Source organism: Theropithecus gelada, chromosome 14 (assembly GCF_003255815.1).
Source record: "Theropithecus gelada isolate Dixy chromosome 14, Tgel_1.0, whole genome shotgun sequence".
In the NCBI taxonomy this organism is placed as follows: Eukaryota; Metazoa; Chordata; class Mammalia; order Primates; family Cercopithecidae; genus Theropithecus; species Theropithecus gelada.
Window position 1 is genome coordinate 19,711,780 of NC_037682.1, and position 18,313 is coordinate 19,730,092.

The window sequence follows — 18,313 nt, forward strand, 5'->3', positions numbered from 1 at the left end:
CGAGACTCTGTCTCAAAATAATAATAATAATAAAATAACACCCATTTCACTTTTAACCTATTTCAGGCTCAGAGAACTAACTGTAAAGTGCTGTCAGTATTTTACAGACTTAAAAGGCAAACATATTCCTGACTGTCCTTGCCTCCCTCCTTCTCTGTTTGGTTTCTGGTTGCCTTTTTTTCAACTATCCGTGTATATTTATGTCTTTATGATTTTATTATAAGCTGTCTCAAGTCTTTTTTAGAAGTATGCAAAGTATAAATAATAAATAAGCAAGCTCAATAGCTCAGCAAGCCCTGGGATCCTGCTCAGTTCTTTGGAATCTTGCTTTGAATGAATTCTGGTTTTCCCTGGTAATCTTGTCCTCATCCTGCAGCCTGTGGTGCAGCGGAACACTTCTCTCACCGTCCTCCTCCTCATGCTGCTTTGTGACCTTCTGATGATTTTTGACATAGGGTCTAGATTATACTTTAGTATTTGGAACTAATATTTAATTTCCTTGGTCAGGCTATCTTTGAGGGACATAGAAATCTAAAATTGAGACAGGCAGCCCATGTCAGGTCAAGGACAAAACTGCCAGTGGCTGCTACCATCATGCTGATGTGTGGCTTTTGTGTGCGTGGTTCTAGCTGTCGGGAGTGGTTGGGTGTCATATGGCGTGAAAAGATAGGAATGCCCAGCCAAGTCCCAGCTCCTTCTAAGCCTGGGCTCAAGTGTCCTGGCTTTTCCTGCCTTGAACTTCATTCTCCTAAGCTGATATTTGGAACTTTTTAGTCCAGAAACTGTAGACCAGGGTTTTGCAACACTGCTACCATAAATCCTTCCTGGATTTTATCTGCCAGTAGCCATCAATACCATTGCTAGCTGTTACATAGAGGATGTGTGTTTAAACCTCCTTCTCAAGGTAAAATTCTAAAAATCTTTTCAGATGCTGAAGAAGGAAGAAGCAATTCCATGGCCTGGAACTTTAGCAATTGTTCATTCCTATATTGCCTACAAAGCAGGTAAGGAGTTATCCATACCTACTTTTTTGTAAGCTTCCCCTTGTTAAAAAAAAAAAAATACTGGCAGTATTTGTTTTATTCTCAAAAGGAAATTTAAATTTAAAAATGAAAACCTTTTGCTCTTAACTATTGGAGGAAACAAAAAAATGAAAACCTTTTATTAGATAAAGTGGAAAACTTCTGTAGCATTTTTTTTTATTCATTTATGTTTTGAGACAAGGTCTCACTGTATCGCCCAGGCTAGGGTGTTGTGGCGTGATCACAGCCCACTGCAGCTTCCTCCTCCTGGGCCCAGTCGATCCTCCTACCTCAGCCTCCCGAGTGGCTGAGACTCTACGGGTGTACTGCCATGCCCAGCTAACTTTAGTATTTTTTGGTAGAGACGGGTTTCGCCATGTTACCCAGGCTGGTCTTGAACTCCTGGGCTCAAGTGATTCACCTGCCTTGGCCTCCCAAAGTTCTAGGATTACAGGCATGAGCTACCATGCCTGGCCTGTTAGCACTTCTTGGGGGAAAGAAATGAGATGTGGTATCTCATTTATGTAAAGCCAGACCCAATGCACTGACAGTTTTCTTAGCATACCGTTCACAGAAAAAGGAAAAGTCCAGGTGGGCAGACTCTCTGCACTGGTTGTGGGACTCATGGGAGCTCTGGGGAAAATATCTTCTTTGGCAGGCATCCTGAGCACAGTGGCCTTTTCAAAGAATTAATTGTCAAAAACTGTTTGTTTGTTTGTTTGTTTGTTTTTAGCAAAAGAAGAAGAGAAACAGAAGTTACTTAAATGGAGTTCAGATTTAAAACAAGAACGAGAACAACTAGAGCAAAAGGTGAAACAGCTCAGCAATTCCATAAGTGTAAGTAAACCTCAGGCCTTCAGCAGTCGATACATAGGTGCAGAGACCTAGGCCTTTCCATATACGTAACAGTACGTGTGGGCCCCAGGCTGCTTCAGGTCCTTCTGTTTATTAACGTGATTAACTTGGGCAAATGCAGTTTGCCATCCAGTTAGAGTGCAGCCCTCAGGTACAGGCGGCCAGTTGGTAGGTGGTGCCTTACCCAAGCTCTGGAACATTCTCTTGGCTTTAATCTGAAAGAGGATCTTCAGTCTTCAGGCTGAATAAGTAACAGCTACAACAGTGTAGCCACAGCCCTGCGTATTCCTGACAGTGTGTGGGGGGAGCGTAGCGCCTCACCTGACACTGAGCAGACACAGACCAGGTCCCCTCATGTGATTCTTCCTAGTCACCTGAGTGAGTGGGCCCATCCATACGGCCCTCCCTCGCTCTTTCTTCCACACCATGCTGATTGCATTTCCCGGTTTTCCTGACCAGTGTGAGGAAGCGGGCTTTCTAGAGACAAGTATTGGAAGTAAGTACTGCCCAGCCCGGCCTGTCCAAGTGGGAAAGAGGGTTGTATTTGCAGCAGGGGACAGAGGCTCCTCCCAGGCAAGGAGCCAGTCTTCTTTTCCATTGAGTAGGTCACCCTTGTTGGAGTGAAGTGACCTCAGCCCTCACGGATACCAGGTGGTGCCTTGTACCTGGTGGCAGTTGAACTGTCCTGCTTACCTGCTTTCTCCTCCTCACCATACCTACCCGTGGCATGCAGATTTAACACCTCCTTCATCTCTTTCCCTGCCTAAAATAGAAGCCAGCAGGTGTGGGAGGCTGAGGGCAAAAGGGCAGAAGACTCCCAAGTCCCTGGCTGAGCAGTAGGTGTGCTGGCTGCAGGCCTTTGTTCTTGGGGCTTCGATCCTCCTAAATGCTGCTGGCCTGTCCTCTCACTTCCTGCTGCTCTCAGATGGAATCCAGATAGCACTGCGTGTTTTCCACCCTGGAGAGCTCAGTCCAGTCCTGAAGGCTCCCCAGTTAGCATGACAGAAGCGTATCAAAACCTGCCCAAACAGGCTGCAGGGCAGCTGTGGGAACTTTTTTTTTTTTAACAACCTTTGTTTGGAAGTCTGATGGCGGCTCTGCCGGTTTGTTTTTAAGCGTTAGTACTCCCGCGTGTTGGTGCCCGCATGCTCTCTTTCTCTCTGTTGCCTCTTGGACCCCTCCAGCCTACCCACTCCACCCGCCCTGTTCCTTAGGTGGTAGCCGCCCACTCCACTGAGGAGCACAGCAAGGCCCAGGGGCTGCACAGCAGTCAGGAGGGCTGCTTTTCCCTGGGCAGAGAGAAGGCGCTCTGCTCTCAGGGGCTGCCAGGCCTGTTAGAAACAAGGCGGCTCAGTGCCACTGCCCTTGTCATTTGCTGCAGAAATGCATGGAAATGAAGAACACCATTCTGGCCCGGCAGAAGGAGATGCACAGCTCCCTGGAGAAGGTAAAACAGCTGATTCGCCTCATCCATGGCATCGACCTCTCCAAACCTGTAGACTCTGAGGCCACTGTGGGGGCCATCTCCAACGGCCCGGACTGCACCCCCCCTGCCAACGCCGCCGCCTCCACGCCGGCCCCTTCCCCCTCCTCCCAGAGCTGCACAGCGAACTGTAACCAGGGGGAAGAGACTAAATAACAGAGCCCCTCTAGGAGAAGCCACGGGATCCCGGCGGCGAGGAGAGCAGAACACTGAAGACTCTAGAAAAGCAGAGCCGGATTTCTGGAAAGTGCAGAGTTCTTTTGGTTCTTTGGTTCCAGAGAGAGAAGATGCTTGTGCCAGGTGGCACCAGAGTTTGCCAATTGATCCTTCTTATTCTGTGTGTACATGCAAAGATTGGACCATGTTACATGAAATAGTGCCAGCTGGAGGTTCTTTGCCAGCACCATGCCAAGTGAAATAATATATTTACTCTCTCTATTATACACCAGTGTGTGCCTGCAGCAGCCTCCACAGCCACGATGGGTTTGTTTCTGTTTTCTTGGGTGGGGAGCAGGGACGGGCGGAGGGAGGAGAGCAGGTTTCAGATCCTTACTTGCCGAGCGGTTTGTTTAGGTAGAGAAGACAAGTCCAAAGAGTGTGTGGGCTTTCCTGTTTCTAAACTTTCGCTACTATAAAACCAAAAAAAGGAATTGAGATTTAACCAACCCCAGTGCCCAGAAGAGGGAAGGGGAGTGGCTGGAGGGAGCGCGGGGGTGGGACAGTGTATCAAGTAAGCAGTATTTAATCACGTCTGGCGGGGGACTCGTGCAAGGGGAGACCCACACCGAGAACAGCCAGTAGGTTCTTCTCCCCTGCGCTCTGCTCCCTGCGCAGTAACCCCACCACTCCTGAAGCCTGGCCAGTCTCCTTCCTTCCCTGCTTGGTGAATCGCGCATCCCCGTGGTTATCCCGCTGTCTCCTCTCCAAGAACAAGCAGAGCCCGGGCCGCTGGCCCTTGCCCAAGGCAGGGAAGAAGGATGTGTGTGTCCAGGAAGGAAAAAAAGGTGAATCAGTGATTTTACTTGAAAACAAGCTCCATCCCTTTTCTATATTTATAAGAAGAGAAGATCTTGAGTGAAGCAGCACGCGACCCAGGTGTGTGTGAATTGAATGGAGACGTTTCTTTTCTCTTTTTTTAATTTTTGTTTTTGTTCTTTTTTTCTTTAAGGAAAGTTTTATTTTACTGTTCATTTTACTTTCTTGGTAACAAAAACTAAAATAAGGAATAGAAAAGCTGTTTTTCAGGCTGACAGTCCATTTAAGGGTAGCCGAGACCTTGCATGGTAGAGTAGGAATCATAGTGTCAGTGAGGTCCCGTGAGTCTTTGTGAGTCCTTGTGTCATCGTTCGGGCACTGTTTTTTTATGCAAGGGCAAAAATCTTTGTATCTGGGGGAAAAAAACAACTTTTTTTTAAATTAAAAGGAAAATAAAAGATATTGAGGTCTTCCTAGTGTTACTTAAATTAAGATGAAGGTAAGAAACATTGTAAAAAAAAATTACAAAAGTGCTATTTGTTTCCTAAAAACAGTGATTTCTATTAAAAAGGTGTCAGAACTGGAGAAAATGCCGTGTAGTTATAATTTTTTAGCACAGACCCTGCTGATCACAATGACATTTTGCCGTGTGTGTGTCTCTAGACTGGTGGGCCAGTCTCCTTGAAGGACAGAGGCGGAGCTCCCCACCCTTCTCTCTCCTCAGAAAAGACCGTGCTCTCTTCTTGGTGCAGGGATCTTGTCTCCTGTTGTGAAGCCCAAATGGAAGTGTGGATGGTATCAGGGCCCTACCCGTGGTCTTCTCAGATTCTGCTAGAGCAAAAGGCTGGTGCCTAAATAAGATCCCTTCCTTTGGTGCTGCTTTTGGTCTTTCAGCCACCAGCATTATGAGTGCCTGGGGGACACCTCCGAGGGAACTGGCCAGCGGAGCTCAGTGGTGCGCACGCACCCTGGCCGTGACAGGAGGGTGCGGGAGTGCAGGCTGGCTGCATCAGTCCTTGGTGCTTAGAAAGAACAGAGGAGGAGTGACATGTTTTGAGGTTATGTCTCTGAGACAGAGCCCCAGCGTGGACTTCGCTCTGTCTTGCCTTTGGGGAGAGGTCTGAGACTCCTGCTCCTTTCTCTGCCTGTTGGCTCCAGGCACCAGAAATTTACTCCACTCCACCCACCCACAAACCTCCTGGGTGACCCTTGGCTAGAATTACTGCGCTCGCCTTGGCTTGGCTGGTTGTGGCCTCTCCTTGGGAAAACCAGGGTTGTGAAGGGCTCAGACCATTGTCTCATCTTGGCTCATCAGAAGTAAATTGTGTCAGATGCGTGCTCTCGCTGGAGACCTTTGCCCCTTGCGTGCCCCTGGCTGATGGGAGGGCGGTGGAGGCTCTGTACCCTGGCCCTGCTGGAGCATCTCCCCCAAGCCCACTCCAGGCCCTGGGAATGGCCAGAGTCTAGGAGAGGTAGAAACGGTCCCATCTGCTTCTCTCCCACCCAGTTAGGCCCAGAGAGACAAAGACAGATCTGAAAGCAAATAGAACAGAGAAGAGACACTTCTTAGAGGAAAATGTGTCTCATCCCTATCAGCCGTCGCCATTCATCTTCCCAAGGGCCTCAGAAGAAGGAATTAAGTTTGACTGAACAGGCCTCAGAGTTAGGCCCTGGCTGCTTGATTGGCTGAGGGGGAGAGTTCGCTTTTCTCATTCAGAAACCGAGGTGCTGTGTCTAGTCAGGGAGCCTTGGAGATGCCTGGACTCGTTGGAGGAATCGTTGGCAGAGGATCAGAGACCAGCAGCAGGCTGTCTGCCCTGTCTAGAGCTCTTCCCCTCAACTTGTCCGGGCCCATCTGGGGGTTGCCACACAACACCTAACTTACCTTTTTCTGAAAGAAGTTGGGAAGCCATCATCACTAGAGGCCTTTGCTCGGAGAGGAGCTGCCTGAGGAGTCTCAGGGGTTGGGGGGACAGGGCTAGGAATTGACCAGGGCTTTGCCTGCCGTCCTCAGCAGTGTCGAGTACATTCCGACCTCACCTGCAGCTGGGCTGTGGTTTCTTCCTGACATTCAGATGTGAGCTGTTTTGGGAGTCAGCTAGTATGGAGTATGAGATGCAACCCAGCCCCCAAACCTACATTCTGGACTCAAATTCCAAAACACCGCTTTACTGTAAAGAAGAGGCCCCTGGCACTCAATCTCCCTGCCCTTCACTGTTCCCTCAGACCTGTGACCACCTGAGACATACGCTCGTGACACTGCCCCACCCCAGCCACCTCCACTTGCTTCCTCCTCCTTCCCTCCGCTGCTCTTTCCCCATGGCCCAGAATTTAGCTGCTTTGACAGCCACTTTTGAGACCAGCTGGCTTTGCAGTCACTTCAGAGAGCTGGAGCAGCTGCCCACTGGGCCCTGACTGGGTGTCCCCTGCCAGCTCCTGATCAGGCACTGCGCCCTGGTGGCAGTGATGACTGGGAGTCCTCTGCCAGCTCCTGACCAGGCGCTGCACCCTGGTGACAGTGAGGCCATGTTGCTGTCATCTCCACCTATGCGTTCTTGCTGCCTGTGGGTCCTTCTTCTTTCATGGAGCCTGCTGGGTCTTGTCTCACTTGTGCTGAGCTCATCTGGGGTTTTGATTTATTCTTTCCTTATCAGGCCTTTTGGGGTAAGCCTGCTGGTTGCACCTGACATAGGGAGGCAGTTAGGGGCAGTCCCTGGTGGGGCCGCCCTGGCAGCCTCCTGCTGGCACCATCGTGTGCCTGGTTTCCCTGCAATGTCTGCCTCTCTGTCCCTGCTGCTGCTTGGCTCAGGCCCAATAGGCAGTGTGCATGGGGGCGGTTGCACACAGCTGTTTCCCTGAGGGTGACCGTGTCTGCAGCGCACTTCCGTCCCCTCATGCACGGCTGCCTCTCCAGCCACCTCTGATACTTCTCTCGGGGCTATCAGAGCCTCCCTTGGGCTCTCACCTCTCTTCGTGGTTTCCTACCTTCATTCCCGTACAGGGCGTGGTCCTTCTTACTTATCTAAAGGGCTGAATTTAGGAGACTTTTTACCCAGGGGCAAAAGGCTCCTAGGGTAATGGGATGGATGGTGGCCCAGGTGCATTTTCCAGGGCCTGGGTTCTCCAGATCCCGTGGCTTCTGTTGAGTGGAGGCAACTTTGCTCTGTGTGAACCTCGCCCCTGTCCCTCGGCCGGGCACCCTTGGCAGGAAGCAGGACTCCCATTCTCACCCTAACTTAGACTGTCCTCTGAGTCAGCTCCTCTCCAAGACGGGAGTGGGCGGCCCTGGGCAGTCTTCTGGCCCCCTTGCTAAAGTGAGAGGCAGGAAGCTGGGGCTGCCCTCCAGACAGCCAGGGTGGGAACTCTGAAAAACAGCTCCTCTAAATGGAAGCAGGGCTCCCCAGTTCCACTTGGCACCCCCTCCCACAAGGCCCTTTCTTCCTGAGGACCCCAGATCCCTACCCCTTCCCCAGCAGCCTTTGGGCCCTCACCTCTCTCTGATGTCCGTGGGTCCTCAGCCCAGGGTGAGCTGCAGTCAGGCGGGGTGGGATGGGCAGGCCAGAGGTCAGCCAGCTCCTAGCAGAGAAGAGCCAGCCAGACCCCAACCCTGTCTCTTGTCCATGCCCTTTGTGATTTCAGTCTTGGTAGACTTGTATTTGGAGTTTTGTGCTTCAAAGTTTTTGTTTTTGTTTGTTTGGTTTTTGTTTTGAGGGGGTGGGGGGGATACAGAGCAGCTGATCAATTTGTATTTATTTATTTTAACATTTTACTAAATAAAGCCAAATAAAGCCTCTCAGCCTCTTGGTGTTGGGTTTGGGGCAGGGGAGGGTGGGCAGGACACATTCCAGTCCCAGCCTCTGCCCTCCCTGACTGGCTGTCTGAGGGTTGGGGGAGTGCTTGCCCTTAAGGGCCCAGGCCCTCCTGTGACCCCAGCTGGATGTAGCACCTCCCTTATGCACTGACACCCTAGCCCCAGAGTGCCCCTGCTCCCCCAAACCAGGAGGAACACAAAAAGGATTTTTTAAAACTTTAATTATGAAAAAGGGATGAAGATGGGGGAACCAGCCCCAAACTGGCTGGGGCAGAGGGAGACCAGACCCCAGCCAAACAATAGCAGCAAGGGGAAGACCCCACCCCACAGATGCTCAGCCCCAGCCCTTCCCAGAGACCTTAAATAATTTAAATAGCAGGGATGGTGGAGGGCAGGCCGGGTTGCCCTGGTGTCTGCCCAATGCTAAGACAAGGGGCAGTGCCCGCCCAGCCTCAGCCTCAGTCTCGGGCGGGGCTCTGGGGCTGCTGCAGGGCCGGGAGGTATTTGAGGGCAGCAGCCCCATGGTGGCGGGACAAGTCCTGGTGGAATTCGTCCTTGAGGGCCTGGAGGCAGTCACGATAGGTGGGGCTGGAGCGGAAGCGGGAGATGTCCAGGCTTGGAGCATGGGGCAGATGGATGGTGAAGGCCTCGGGCAGCACCAGGAGCTCATATTCCTGCAGGGTGGGGCAGAGGAGCAGTGGCTGCCTGGCTTGCCTGGCCTGCGGGGAAGGTGCAGCTCCCGAAAACAGGCTTACCTTGTAGCCCCTGAGAGCTAAAGCAAGGGCCAAAGGGCAGATGATTTTAGTTCTACAGAAGGAGGATATTTGTAACAGTGCCGCCTAGCAGTGTGGTCCCCCATGCAGGTGTCATGAGTTCCCTGGACCTGGAGGTGCTCGAATCAAAGGTGGTGGCAGCAAGCTGCCCTCCTCACCTGGGCATCCAGCTCCACAATGTGAGCCACCTTGTTCCAGCCGAAGCCCACAAAGCGAGGGTCATAGCGGGGACAGTCACGTGGCACCACCACGTAGGGTTCATAGTCGGCTGCCCATTGTACACGGTACGGGGCCTGAGCTTCCCGCCAGCGGGCATAGTCTGTGGGTGCGTGGCCCCGGGGCCACTCGTGGTACCTGTGCAGTAGGGTCAGGTGGGAGCCAGGCTGAGGCTAGGAGCTTGTGGGTAGTGGGGGCCAGTGTGGGCAAGTGAGTGGAGTGGGCAGAGAAGTAGCCTCTCCTACCTGAAGGTGTAGAGAGCGCCCACATCCAGCAAGGCCAGCAGCTCCACCTTGGAATGGGGGAAGCTGAAGCGGTAGTGCAGGGTCTCGAATGCCGGCACCACCAGCGCTGCCTTTCGCTGGCTGCCCAGCCCCAGCTGCTCAATGGAGGCCCTGAGGAGGAGCACCCATGAGCAGGGGAGAAGAGTGGAGCCTCCAGGACTGGGCCAGTGACCCGCATCAGGGCGTTAGCCACAGGACCCGTCCACCATGGGCCATCTTGTCCAATGCGATGGGTGGATACAACCACAGGTGGAGCTGCTGTTGAAGCTGGCCCTGGCTTCCCTGTTGACAGCCTAGAGAAACAGCCTAATACAAACCCCACTTGACAGAGGCCACTGAGGCCCAGAAAGGAGCAGGGACATGGAAGCCTGGGGTCCCACGTGTGCCCTGTCCACATCTACCCCATACACTGTTCCCCTCCCTGCCTGCTGGCCCACCTGAGGTAGTCGTAGAGAGAATAGGCAGGCAGGAAGTCAATGTCACTGAGGAAGACGTAAGGTGTGAGGGCCTGGGCCAAGGCCACGTTGCGGAGCTGGTTGACAGGGTACAGGGGCCCCTCACGGTACACCACGTGGTAGGCCACGTCCTGCCGGGCAGCAAGCACTGGTGAGGCCTCGATGAAACGCAGGAACTGCTGAGCTTCTGCATCTGTCAGGTACAAGGCCAGGCTCATGGGGCCAGGCCAGTGCCTGCACAGGGCTTCCAGCATCTGCAGCCTATGGGGAGGGGGAGGTCAGCACAGCTCTGCCCTTCTTGCACAGCTCAGGGAGGCCTGGAAAACCGCCCCAGTTAGCTGCTGCTGCCACCTCCTCAAGTGACTTACTGAGCACCCTTCAAATACTTACAGAGCCAATCTGATTGAATCTTCACAACTACCCCCACCAGGTGGGTACTTTCTCATTTGAGAGAGAAAACAAAGGGCCAGAGATACGAAGACTTGCCCATGGTCCCACAGCGACCGAGGGACAGCTCCGGGCATCTGAATGACTCCAGAGCCCAAGCTCTTTCCACCATATCCAATGTCTCCAACTTCTGGAACTCCCTGAGGGCCAGGCAGCTCACTACCACAGCATCAGGTTGCCAGATGGAACCCCCTCTCAGAAATGTCCAACCCAGCCCATGCCATACTCCCTGGGCTGCCCTCTGCACCCTCACCGGTCCATGGACAGCTGGGCCACAAGGGTGACATCGTGAGGCCGGGGGGGTGGCGGCTCATGGGGCAGGAAAGTGACGTGCACACGGTGCACAGTGAGCTGCTGCTGCCGGAATTCAAAGCAGGGGTCTTCCTCGTCGAGTTGTGCCAGGGCCTGCTGCAACTGAGGGGATAAGGGGTGACAAGGACCAGGGGTAGGGCAGAATGACACATCCCCCAGACAAGGCTGGGCCCCACCAAAGCAGAGAGGAGCAGGGGAAGGTAGCTCCTTCGCACCTGCTCAGCACCAGGCGGGGGCTGGCTGGGGCACCCAAAGAGCTCTCTCCGCAGCAGGTTCCCATCGTACTCCAGGAAGGTCAGGTAGAAATTGCGGAAGAATTCCACATGCTTGTTCTTCACCTGAAGCTTCTTTGGCGAGTTCCAGTGGATCACCTGGGACCCAGGAGGGTGTTGGGGCCATGGGAGCAGGGAGCAGGAGTCCCCATCCATGGCCCCCCACCACCATGCAGCCTCCTGTCCCACTCACCTTGAGGTCAGACGCCGCAGAGTAGCAGCGCTCGGCCAGTGTGTGATCTGACAGCTGCACGTTCCAGACACAAGGCAGAGGCTGCACTAGCCCCGGATGCTCCTTGATCACAGCGTTGAAGATGTCCTGAGCAGAGACACCCATGACACCCCAGCCCCCAGCCTGCCACACCCCACCCGGCAAGGCTTCCCCAGACCTGGTCAGCCAGTGATGTGGCAGGCAGAGTAAGGAGCTCCCGCCTGGCCGTCAGCCTCCACATCTGCTCCCAGCCAGCCTGCCGGAGCCGGTCCAGCCGCAGTAGGATCACACCTGCCAATGAAGAGATGCTGTCATGCCCACCTGGGACGACCAGCTCCTGGGGGACATGGGGGTCACGAAGGTGTCCTTTGTTTTTTGACTTATTGGTATTTTCTGACTGTTCAGACATGATCATGGACTACCACTTGTTTTTTGTTGTTGTTGTTTTGTTTTGTTTTTTAGAGACAGGGTCTTGCTTTGTCACCCAGGCTAGAGTGGTGCAGTGGCACAATCATGGCTCACCGCAGCCTTGAGTTCCCAGGCTCCAGCAAACCTCCCATCTCAGCACCCCACCACAATCCCCACCAACTAGCTGGGACTGCAGGTATGCCACCACACCTATTCTTTTTATTTATTTACTTATTTATTTATGAGATAGAGTCTCGCTCTATTGCCAAGGCTGGAGTGCAGTGGTGTGAACTCGGCTCACTGCAACCTCCGCCTCCTGGGTTCAAGTGATTCTCCCTCCTCAGCCTCCCAAGTAGCTGGGATTACAGGTATGTGACACGACCCCCGGCTAATTTTTGTATTTTTAGTGTAGATAGGGTTTCACCATCTACACATCACCATGTTGGCCAGGTTGGTCTCGAACTCCTGACCTCAAGTAATCTGCCCACCTTGGCCTACCAAAGTGCTGGGATTACAGGCATGAACCACCACGCCTGGCCAATTTTTTAATGTTTGTAGAGACAAGGGTCTCACTATGTTGCCAAGGCTGTTCTCGAACTCATGGGCTCAAGCGATTCTCCCACCTTAGCCTCCCAAAGTGCTGGGATTACAGGCATGAACCATTGCACCCAGCTTGCTCGTAGACTACTTTTGTCAACAGTCAATCCTCTTGGGGGTGAAGAGGAGGCGCTGTCCAGCTTACAGAGCACATCCATGGCCGCCTTCTCACATTGGTGAGCCCAGGGCTGTTAAAATTATCCTCCATTTAATGGACGAGAAAACTGAGGCTCAGAGGGTGCAGGAGAGCTGGCCAAAGTCATCCAGCACACACAGGACTGTTGGAACTGCTGTCTGTTTCTTCATCCAGGGTTCTTTTCACAGCAATGTTCTTCCTGGGGGGCTTCCTAGCATTCTTTGCCCCACCCAACCCCAGGGGCCCAAGGACCAGCAGACCACCCCCCCTGCCTCCCCTCACCACTGTCCCCACCTGTGTTAAATCCCCGGCCCAAGGCAGGCCAGGGCCTGTGGTTCTTCCAGAGGTTGCCCAGGTACCAGTCACTCTGGTTCTCCACGAGACCGATCGCCTGCGTGTCTGGGAGGGGAGGGCGTAAGGGAGCTGAGGCTGCCACAGGACCTGGGCTCAGGGCTAGATGCAGGGGTTGTGGGCAGGCCAGGCAGGCTCCCAGGCCTCTCACCAGAAAAGTGAGCAAAGAGTGCCCAGAGCTCCGAGATGTCAGAGGCGAAGGTGACATCCGTGTCCAGGACAATGACGTGGGCCAGCTCAGCGGGCAAGGCGCTGGGCAGCACCAGCTTCATTAGCCCATAGAGGCCGGAGTAGTGCTTGTTGGGGATCCAGGAGACCTGGGACTGTGTGGGGGAAAGGCAGGGGATGAGATGGCAGAGGGGCCTATGAGCACCAGAACACATGCTTGGAGTGACACAGAGGAGAGGGGGTAAACCCCAAAAAGAGAGGGGTTTGCGCTTCAGTAGGTGGATGGGACTGATGATTCTCTTCTCCAACCCCACCAGGCCCTGGAGAGAGGAAAGCGGTGGACACAGCTAGGGGAAGTGGGGAAGGGCTGGGCCCCTGCCTTGAGCTCATCAGCGTTGTAAAAGCTGACACGGACAGCAGGCACCATCCACGTGTGGAAGAGCATCTCCAGGATGTTTCTGGCCACGGCATCAGTTACCAAGTGGAGGTGCAGTGGATTTTTCCTTTTGGGTGGGCAGAGAGGAAGCCTGAGAGGCCCCAGCAGGAGCAACATGGGACAGCCCCACCCTGAGGGGCGTACAGATGGAAGCGCCATCTGCAAAGAGCTTTTGCACGCCCAGCTCAGGATGTTCTTACAACTGCCCTTCAAGGGAGGAAGAGGACACTGTCCCCACGTCACAGATGAGGAAGCTGAAGCTCTGAGACCAGCAGCGTGTCCCAGACTTTGTCCCTTCCCCACTCCTGACCCTCCTCCACGGACACCTGGCTGTACCTGTAGAAGAGCATGGACTTCACCAGGGTGATGACGTCTCGGCTGGAGTTATGCCCCGCACACACGATGGCCACATGCAAGAGCTGGGGAGGGACGCCCAGGTCGGCAGCTGGCCCCCCTTCGCGAGGCGGTGAGGACCCATGGTTGAGCTGCCCCACCCCGCAGCAGAGACGGCAAGAGTGTGCTGACGGGGCAGCAGGAGCCAACCCTTCATTTCAAATGGGGAAACTGAGGTCGGGAGCAGAGAAGTTGCACGTCCGAGGCGCGCCCCAGCCGGCTGGCCAGTGCTGGACAGACGCCAGGTGTTGTGATTCTCGTAGCTGTCCAAGAGGCTGGGCTGGGGGTCGGCGCCCCCGGGACTCCCGCCGCCGGGGCCGCGCGCACCTACCTCGCACTTGGACGGCCGCGGCGGCGGCGGGCCGCAGTCGGAGCGGTTGTGGTCCCCGGGGCCAGCCCCCGGGTCTCCGTCGAGGGCGGCGGCTCTCCGCAGCCTCCCGTCTGGGGGGACACGTGGCATGAGCGGGCCGGGGAAGCATCCCGGGGCCCCGGCTCGCCCGCCCCGCTTGCGGCGCTCACACCCCAGATCCCCACCGAACAGGAGGAATCCGAGCAGCAGCAGCAGCAGCAACAGCGCGGCGGCCCCCAGCGCCCGGGGGCGCCCTCGGGGCAGCATGGCCGCCGACGGGGGCGCTCAGGGAGGGGCGCGACCCGGGGCTGCAGGCTCCATCGCGGGCCCTGCGGACCGAGGGGAGAGATAGGAGACTCAGCCCTGGGCGGCGGGGCCCGACGGCCGGGTTGTACGGCTCGCGCCAAGCCCTCCCTCACCTGCTCCAGCTGCTCCCCGGCCGGGCCCTGCGCTCGCCGCCTTCTGCCAGGGTGCGGGGACCCGGAGAGAGGCGCGGGCCGGTCCCGCCCCCGACCTGGGCTCAGGTTTCACCTCGGCAGGGCTGAGCGCGAAGGGGCGGGGTGACCCCCCCGGGGTCCTTGCCCCGCCCCCTGCGCCAGCGTCCGACGGTTCCCCAAGCCGCGAGGAGCCCCCGAAGACTCCTTCTGGGCTGAGTTTCCCACCAGGACGCGGGGAGGGCTGGGGAAGCTGGAGCAGCCACCCGCGAAGGCCCAGGCCCCGCTACCTGCCCTGCCCCCGCTCTGGGGCCCCGTCTCCTCCCCTCACTCCCCAAGGGGAGGGGCCAGTGTCCCCGGGCCGGGGATCAAAGACACGGCCGGAGCTCGACAAGAGGGAGGGGGAGGGGGCTGGAATGCAGGCCTCAGGGGTCCGGGACACCTGCTCTGGGGACAGGGGCGGAGCCGGCCGACACCTGCCCCAGAGCCGCCAGGCACCTGAAGCCTTCGCCTAACTCCCCCACTCTCAGTCCAGGTGGCCTAGCCAGGCCCTGCCGGCGCCTCCAGGACAAAGCGCCCTTGTGAAGGCCGCCTCCCGCCCGGGAGCTGGAGAGGGGCCCCAGACGCGGGCGGCCTAAACTGCCTGGGCTGGGCCGGGGATCCCCACTCTTGTCCAAATCGTCGTGATTGTGCCGGGGCGACCCGGCCTGGAGCTCGTCTTTCCTCCCTCTCCCCTCGCACCCCATAGCAGGCCAGGGAAGGGGTGGAGGGCGCTTTGGACCCTAAACCAGAACAGCGTGCCAGGCCCTGTGCTAAGGGTTTAACTACCCTCGATTAATCCTATGATGCGGGCTGATTCTCCCCCAGAGAGTTTAAGTGACCTGTTAGACAGGAACACCCTTCGGCCCCTCCCGTCTCAAGCGGCCCCACTCATCCCCCTTCCCCAGGCTCAGCGCTGCAGAAGCAGCTTTCTTGCTCCTCCTCCGGAAGGGTCTCCCGCCCCAGGACGTGCCCTTGACGTTCCTTCTGGCAGCGGAGCCTCCCAGGGCTGGCTAGCACTCATGGAAATTTGAAGTTGTTTGCTTGTTTATTGCTGGTCTGCCTCCCAGAATGTAAGCTGCTCACCGGACTGGAACCTTGTCTGTCCAGTCCCCAGTGCCCAACCAGGGCCTGCACATACCAAGTGCTCAATACATGTGGAAAGTGGATTGGAATGAGAATCTCCCTCCCATGACCCTGGAAAGGGGGTTCAGTCTGTGTCCTTTGCCCAACTTCTGGCTGCAAAAAGTGAGGCAAACTCAAAAGAAGCTGTGGAACGGCCGGGCGCGGTGGCTCAAGCCTGTAATCCCAGCACTTTGGGAGGCCGAGACGGGCGGATCACAAGGTCAGGAGATCGAGACCATCCTGGTTAACACGGTGAAACCCCGTCTCTACTAAAAAATACAAAAAACTAGCCGGGCGAGGTGGCAGGCGCCTGTAGTCCCAGCTACTCGGGAGGCTGAGCCAGGAGAATGGTGTAAACCCGGGAGGCGGAGCTTGCAGTGAGCTGAGATCTGGCCACTGCACTCCAGCCTGGGTGACAGAGCTAGACTCCGTCTCAAAAAAAAAAAAAAAAAAAAGAAGCTGTGGAAAGCAGCCCAGCCTGAGACCCCCCAGTCTCCTCCTCTGTGAGGCCAGGAGCCTTCCTCTGGAAGATGGGGAAGGTCAGGCTTTGGGTCTCTGGAGGGCAGGGATAATGGTTGCTATGGAGACTGACGGCGGCTCCTTGTATACCCGGGAATTGAGAAGGGCCATGCAAGGGCCACTCAGGCATCTGGAGCTTGAGCCTCCAGCCTCCCTGACCTTCATCTCTAGCCTAAAGTTGGGGTGGGGGAACGTGATTCCCTCTCCAGGACCCTCAACAGAGACTGTTTGTGGGGGTTAAACATGTGGGACCAGGCCAGGGATCCCAGCACTTTGGAAGGCCAAGGCGGGTGAATTGCTTGAGACCAGGAATTCGAGACTAGCCTGGTCAATGTGGCCAAACTCTAAGTCTACAAAAAATACAAAAATTAGCCGGGTGTGGTGGCATGCGCCTACTACTTGGGAGGCTGAGGTAGGAGGATTACCTGAACCCAGGAGGTCAAGGCTGCTGTGAGCCATAATCATACCGCTGCACTCCAGCCTGGGTGACAGAGACCTTGTCTCTAAATACAAACAAACAAACACCATGTGGGACCCGCTAGAGCACACACACAGTTGGGGGCTGGCCTAGGATGCATCTTCAGTAAAGGGGCCGGGGGAGTCAGTGCAGGAAGCTGGGTCTGCAGATCTCACTGTGGTCACTCACAACGCTGGCCCTTCTTCTGGCTCAGCCTCACCACTCAGGGAAACTGAAGTGCTGAGATGCCTTCTAGGCCCCCAAGGGGTTGTTCTAGGGGCGTGGAGGGAGAAAGAGACAAGTATGGGCATATAAATGGGTGCTGTTCCTCTTGGCCTAAGACCCATTTTGACCCAGCTCTGCCCAGGACTTTGTTGTATGACCTTAGACCAGTGAGGCTCCCTCTCTGGGCCTCTGGTACTCTCATCTGTACATGTTGGACTGGTCTACCTCTCTTCCCCTGTGACTTGGGGCAAATTGAAGGAGATATGATACAGCTCAACCTGCCCAAAAATCCTTCCAGCCCAACAAGACGGCCAAGTCCAGGCAGGGGGCCAGGGAGCAGGGGAGGGGCCACCCTAGGAGCCTCCTGCACACACGGCAACTCTTTGTCTCTGGGGCCTAATCAGGCTTGGGATCTAGAGAGGAAATTCAGGCAGACCTGCTGCTGCCAACCTGGCTGGGCCCATGCTCCCCCTCCCAGTTCTGGAGGGAGGGAAGAGAAACTGGTTCCAGCCCAAGCCCCTACCTATTCTGTCCTGGGGAGTCGGCCCCTCTCCCCTCCACACCTTGCTCTCCTCAGAAACAGGACCTCCAGCCCAAGGAGTGCTGAAGAACCTCAAATTCTCCCTCCACACCCTCTCCACAGCTGCAGAGGGAGGGCTGGAGGAGTGGCCAACCTGGAGGTTTGAGGAACAAGTTCATTAAGATGTTGGAGCATGGTGGCTCATACCTAGCACTTTGGGAGGCTGAGGCAGGCAGATCACCTGAGGTCAGAAGTTCGAGACCAGCCTGGCCAACATGGTGAAACTTCATCTCTACTAAAAATACAAAAATTAGTTGGGCGTGGTGGCGGGCGCCTGTAGGCCCAGCTAATTGGGAGGCTGAGGCAGGAGAATCGCTTGAACCTGGGAGGCAGAGGTTGCAGTGAGCTGAGATTGCACCATTGCACTCCAGCTGGGCGACAGAGTGAGACTCCGTCTCAAAAACAACCAAACAAACAAAAAACAAGGTGGGGCAGAGGAAAGGAGAAGGAGCCTCACCTTGAGGGCCCTGAGCCTAGGTCCTAATCCCAGTTGCTAACTGGCCTCATGACCAAGGAGCCTCAACATGTCACAGTTCTTGTGGGCTGTGGGCAGTAGGAGAGAGGTCACTGCCACTGGAGACCTGCGTTGTGGCCCGTTTGGCCAGTGCCTTGCTGTGCCATGTGGGACAAATCCTTTCCCCTCCTTATTGGCCTCTAATTTCCCATCTGTGAACAGTTCATGGCAACTTAGGGTTGCTGGGAGGAGGGTAAGCAAGCCTGGCACCCAGAGGGTGGCCAGAAATGATGTCGACAATGCCCATGACCACCTCCTCCCTGGTCACCTTTCCCTGCGTCGTCGTTCTTTGATGAGAGTAGAGGGCAGCTCTAATCCCCCACCTGATAGAGAAGAAAACTAAGCTATGGAGTAGGGTGGGGTGAGGCAGTGGAAGGAAGGCTGTGGTTTCCTGGTGAGGTGTAATGCTTAGACCTGGTCTCTAAAAAGAAAATTAAAGTTAAAAAAAAAAAAAAGAATAAAAAGA

General features: G+C 55.4%; 2 protein-coding genes across 15 annotated transcripts in view; one reads left to right on the forward strand and one right to left on the reverse strand.

Moving 5' to 3' along the window:
- The window catches only part of PHF21A (PHD finger protein 21A), a 194,798-nt gene extending 186,667 nt beyond the window's left edge, over positions 1 to 8,131 (forward strand). For 11 of the 12 annotated variants that reach the window (XM_025356993.1, XM_025356984.1, XM_025356985.1 and 8 more), the window contains 3 exons: positions 929 to 1,004; positions 1,756 to 1,859; positions 3,259 to 8,131. In XM_025356993.1, the coding sequence (XP_025212778.1) occupies positions 929 to 1,004; positions 1,756 to 1,859; positions 3,259 to 3,516 (438 nt within the window). In that variant the 3' untranslated portion in view covers positions 3,517 to 8,131. Of the gene's footprint in view, positions 1 to 928; positions 1,005 to 1,755; positions 1,860 to 2,247; positions 2,374 to 3,258 lie in introns of all 12 variants that reach the window. The other variant, XR_003115638.1, reaches the window with a different exon arrangement.
- Positions 8,132 to 8,350: 219 nt separating this feature from the next.
- On the reverse strand, positions 8,351 to 15,473 carry LARGE2 (LARGE xylosyl- and glucuronyltransferase 2). Of its 3 annotated transcripts, XM_025356770.1 has the most exons (15): positions 15,401 to 15,473; positions 14,140 to 14,283; positions 13,937 to 14,046; positions 13,549 to 13,631; positions 13,156 to 13,279; positions 12,760 to 12,931; positions 12,552 to 12,656; positions 11,295 to 11,407; positions 11,099 to 11,224; positions 10,849 to 11,004; positions 10,575 to 10,735; positions 9,857 to 10,135; positions 9,381 to 9,530; positions 9,078 to 9,273; positions 8,351 to 8,820 (listed from the first exon to the last, which is right to left on the reverse strand). In XM_025356770.1, the coding sequence occupies exons 2-15, from the start codon at positions 14,219 to 14,221 to the stop codon at positions 8,605 to 8,607; spliced, it is 2,073 nt and encodes a 690-aa protein (XP_025212555.1). In that variant the 5' UTR covers positions 14,222 to 14,283; positions 15,401 to 15,473; the 3' UTR covers positions 8,351 to 8,604. The 3 variants fall into 3 exon arrangements, with proteins under 3 accessions (XP_025212555.1, XP_025212554.1, XP_025212553.1); XM_025356769.1 differs by having other exon boundaries at positions 13,937 to 14,283; XM_025356768.1 differs by lacking the exon at positions 15,401 to 15,473 and adding an exon at positions 14,374 to 14,426 and having other exon boundaries at positions 13,937 to 14,283.
- Positions 15,474 to 18,313: the final 2,840 nt, after the last annotated feature.